This window comes from Pseudopipra pipra, chromosome 6, assembly GCF_036250125.1.
Source record: "Pseudopipra pipra isolate bDixPip1 chromosome 6, bDixPip1.hap1, whole genome shotgun sequence".
In the NCBI taxonomy this organism is placed as follows: Eukaryota; Metazoa; Chordata; class Aves; order Passeriformes; family Pipridae; genus Pseudopipra; species Pseudopipra pipra.
Window position 1 is genome coordinate 5,011,964 of NC_087554.1, and position 4,963 is coordinate 5,016,926.

Sequence of the window (4,963 nt, forward strand, 5' to 3'; positions counted from 1 at the left end):
AAACACAATGAAAAATGTCAACACAATGAAATGTTTTTCTGTCATGTGAACGTACAGCAGTTTCCATTAACTTCAATTAAGTATTCAAGAGTCACTGCTTAAACAAGAGGCACCAACTGTAACAAAAACTTGAAAATTATCGTCACAACATTTCTGCAGAGCAGTGACACATCACATGCTTACACCTGGCCTTCACAGTCATAGCACCACGTGAAAAGAACTCGAAAGGAGCTAAAAGGCAGACAAATAAAGTAGCAAAAAAGAAGCCTCTTCAAGCATCTATTCAGGCAGTTTGGATGATGTTTGCAGTAGCAAACAATCCCACAATCATTCAAGCAATAACAATTTCAGAGGACTCTCCCCCCTGGCACAGGAGATGGTCCCCAGAGGCCTCTACAGCTCTGCACATCTTAAAGCTTGCGCAAATTTTCCAGCCTTAGGTCAGGTGTGAAGGCCATTTAGTGAAGTCTGTCCCAGATTAAACCTGAGAACTGAATCTGGTCTTGTTCATAAATCCTCTTTCCCCTGTGAATTGTTTATAACGACTTTAAGAAAATGTCAAGCAATGGGAATGAACTAAAAAAATGGCACAGGACTTGGAAGAGCTATGGAGTCTGGAGGGATCTTTGAAGAGAACAACCTGGCCAGAGATAGCTGATCTTCACAGGATATTGCCAGAAAAAAGTCCATGATACAGAATTACTCACACCCCTCCAAAAGGAACCAGTTTGTTTTCTAGGTTTTTGGCACAGTACACATTTTTGTCACCAGGAGCTGAGCTGCACTTGCCAGCAACCATGAGCAGCCTCTGTGACAGAAGTTAGGAAAGAATTCCTAGCAAAGGATCCTAAAGCAGGCACAGCTTTCAAAAGAGGCTGCTGTAAACATCTGAGAGACACAGAACTTCTTCGGTAGTTTCAGGAGAACACTTTCTTCAGGATGGTGAAGGCACTTGGTACTGATTTAAACCAGTTCATTTTCAAACCTGGGCATATTTTTACTAAGAAAAAGCCACCACAACATTTAGTACCTCTCTTGCACTGCAGTCTTGGGGTCTGAGGTTACAGTCATCTTAGTATCCTTTGATAGAGAGCAAATGTATTTGGCAAATTATATTATGCTTCTCAGAAGGAAAATCCAGTACACAGCTAAGACACTCCTTCTCCTTTCACATTACATTTCTAATAGGAAAAAAAAAAATCCAACCTCTCCATGAAATTTTAAACCACAATTGCCTCAGAAGTGTCTCATGGATGTATTTCCAGAGAAGATGAATCAAAAAGCATCTGCAGTAAAGCAAATCTTTTCAGGTGGGTGGCAGAACAAAAGTGTGAGAATTTCTACAAAATGGTGCTCAGGTCTTCTAAAAGCTAAAATATCTTAAAGGAAGCATCATGCTACAAAGTGTCACCTGAAAAGAATCTGTTTTCATGTTAATTTTCCTGTGTCCAGAAATTAATTTACTAAGGCACCTAAACTAATGGCACAATAAGCAACCAGTGATAAGTATTTTGGTCCAGAAGAGAAGGCGGCACTTTTGCTTTTTTCATCCATATCTGAGGGGCATGGAAGTGTTTTGATATTGATTTCATCTGGCTCCAGTGTTCAGCTGTGAGATCTTCTCTTCAACTAAGTCTGCCACCAAATTCAGGTGACAGCCCCGAAGAGCTTTTATTAAGTCAGCCACGTTTGCATCTTTTCCCTTCCATCTCTGCCACTCTCGAAGTCCCTGGACAAGCTGCTCATACGATTTAAATTGATAGTCTGCCTCTATTCTGTCCAGTTTCACTTCTGGCATGCCAAGTTGTCGCAGCAGCTTTTTCCAGTCTCTCCCAATGTTCTCACATATGACATCATTAGCTAACTTGAGAAGACCTGAAAAAGCAGAAATACATCAAGTTAGCCATTTACTAAGAAATACAAGAGAATGTTTAAAAGTTGGGGGTTCAGTTTGGTTTTGGTTGTTTTTTTTTTAGCAAAATGCTACTGCTCTTGGTGCAGTGCACGTACTGAGAGTTACAGCACATTCTGAAATACTTGGATTTACTTGGCTATACATGAAATACTGGATATACTTGGAATTCCACATACGTAAGTCGTTTTTCTAGTGACCATAAATAAAAATATTTTTAAAAAGATAAAAAAAAAATAGAGATAATTTCCACCTCGGAAAGCCGTTTGTGTTCACATATATATGTATAATTATACATATACAAAAATATAACTTAGATAAAGTATATATATGTAAAATATATATATATTATAATATATATTATAATCCACCTACGTTTTTCCTGCTCATCTGGCTGATCATCAGGAGTACCAAGCCCTCCTTCCTCCTCGAACTGCTCCAGCTGTGACAACAAATCGCCCCTGCGGATGCGCTCGAGCAGTTTCCTGAGGAAGTGCAGGTTGTCGCTGCCGATGTGCTGCTGCTCCATCAGGATCTCGAAGAGCTCCCTACCGCTCCGCACAGACTCGCGCCTCCTCTTTGTGATCTTGTCGCGGCAGAGGAACTTCATGGAGTCAAGCTCGGCCTCGGACAACCCCGCGGAGATGGAGAGCAGGAGGCTCAGGAACGGGCTCACAGTGGGCCCCGCGCCGAGTGCGGGGTGGCTGGAGGCGTCCTGGTCCCACGCTCCGCAGGCGAACGCCATTCCTGCTTTGGCAGAGTGACTTCCCGGGAAGCCGGAGAAGGAAGGGAAACAAAGAGACCGACCCGACCTGGCCCGCGCCCTGCCCGGAACTCACGTGACCGCGGGTTTCCCCGCCCTAACATGGCGACGGTGGCACCGCCCGTGAGGGTTGTAGTTTTCTGACTTCGGCGCCGCGCAGCCTGGGGTTGGGAACCTAGCGCTTCAAACCACCTACCCCCACACACCCCGAGCCCAACGGGCTTGTTTTGTGATGGAGGATTTGTGTTGGAGGCCGATGTCCTGCTGCAGGGACGGGCCCCGGTGCCTCAGCAGCGCGGCGCCTCAGCCCTGTCCGGGTCACAGAATCACAGGATCGATTAGGTTGGAAAAGACGTCTGCGGTCGTCGAATCTAACCTGTGACACAACACCACCTTGTCAATCAGACGATGGCACCGAGTGCCACGTCCACTCTTCTTAAACACCTCCAGGGGCGGTGACTCCACCACCTCCCTGGGCAGCCCATTCCAGTCTCTAATCACCCTTTCTGTGAAGAAATTCTTCCTAATGTCCAACCTGAAGCTTCCCTGGTGCAGCTTAAGACTATGTCTTCTTGTCCTGTCCCTTGTTGCCTGGGAGCAGAGCCGACCCCCACCTGGCTCCACCCTCCTGTCAGGGAGTTGCGGAGAGTGAGAAGGTTCCCCCTGAGTCTCCTTTTCTTGAGGCTGAGCCCCCCAGCTCCTTCAGCTGCTCCTGGTGCTCCAGACCCTTCGCCAGCTCTGTTCCCTTCTCTGGACTTGCTCCAGCTCCTCAATGTCCTTGAACTGAGGGGCCCAGAACTGGACACAGGACTCAAGGCATGGCCTCAGCAGTGTCTCCCCAGTGCTCATGTTGGCTGAGCCTGAAGTTGGGGGAACTGTAGCTTCCCTGCTTAATACCAAATTATTGGACTTCTTGTGAACACCTACACCTATAAGAATTACTTTCTGGTTTGGTGTTTTGTTTTGTGTGGTTTTTTGGGGTTTTTGGCTTTTTTTTTTTTTTTTGCAAAAAAGGAAAAGGAAAGCAGTATGTGGATGAAAGGCTCAGGCTGGAGAAAAGAAGGCTCAGGGCAGACCTTCTCACTCTCTACAAATGCCTGACAGGAGGTTGTATCCAGGAGGGGGTTGACCTCTTCTCCCAAGGAAAAGGGGCAGGACAAGAGGAAAATCATCAGGGGAGGTTTAGGTTGGATATAAGAAGAAATTTCTTCCCTGAAAGGATGATCAGGCATTGGAAAAGGGTGCCCAGGGGAGCGGTGGAGTTGCCATCCCTGGAAGGATTTAAAAGATGTGTAAATGTAGTGCTTAGAGACCTGGTGGTGGACTTGGCAGTGCCTGGTTAATGGTTGGACTCGATCTTAGAGTCCTTTTTCAATCTTAATGGTTCAATGGTTCTATAATTCTATGAAAGGACTCACTCCACAAAGAGCAAGAAAGGGCACAACAGAGCTCCGCTCCCAAAGGGATGCCATTCCCATGGTGTCCCTCCCTGACAGCTGTTCAGGTAAACAGCCTCTGCCCTCCCTGCGTGACCTTGCCTGCCCCTGGAGACCCCCCCAGTTTTCCCTGTAAACACAGGGCATCCAGCGTAGGCTTTGTTCCTCACCAAGATTAATTGTGACACAAGGTACCTCCTGACCTTTAAAAGGGAAGAAATAGGGCAAATGTTAAGTCCCTATATTCTAGAGGCAATTCTTACACGAGGTGAAAGGTTGTCAACTTTTCTTAAAAGGGAAAGTTCAAGTTCATCCCATTGTTTTGTAGATAGCCACAGCTCAGAAAAACCAAATGGTTTTTCTTCTCAGCACATGTAGATAGTTCAGGGTTTTCCTTGTTCCTCATGTTGATTCCACAAGCTATCCCTTTCCAAAGTTTTTTCAGTACAACCTTTAATTTATTATCATTGCAACACACTGATAGACCTATGTCCCTTGTCATAAAAAGATTTCCATCTGATAAAAGGCTTTAAAGACATCTCCGTCTCTACTCTCACATTCCAATGTGAACTCCTACGCCCAAAACATTTCTAAAATTGCCAGAGGCACAAGCCTTCCTTAGATAAAACCACTAGATTTTCAGCATCCTCTTGCAATCTGTGACACAGAGACGGTCTTACACAGATCAAAAAAGCCAATCTACGGAACTGGCTACACACACAAAGCCCATCTGGGCACCCACAAGAGTGGGCAGAATGATATCAGAAAATGCTGTTTCCCATAAAATCCCCCCAAGTTAAAAAACACTGGGCTGCATCATCTTTTCCAAATAAGCATTCCCTTAAAATAATT

The 4,963-nt window shown here is 45.4% G+C and overlaps 1 protein-coding gene across 1 annotated transcript; it reads right to left on the reverse strand.

The window, feature by feature from the left end:
• Positions 1-1,437: 1,437 nt before the first annotated feature.
• On the reverse strand, positions 1,438-2,748 carry FADD (Fas associated via death domain). Its single transcript, XM_064657156.1, is given in 3 exon segments — positions 1,438-1,602; positions 1,604-1,875; positions 2,288-2,748. Coding segments are annotated over 3 exon segments (789 nt in total). The 5' UTR covers positions 2,658-2,748; the 3' UTR covers positions 1,438-1,455.
• Between the last annotated feature and the right edge of the window lie 2,215 nt (positions 2,749-4,963).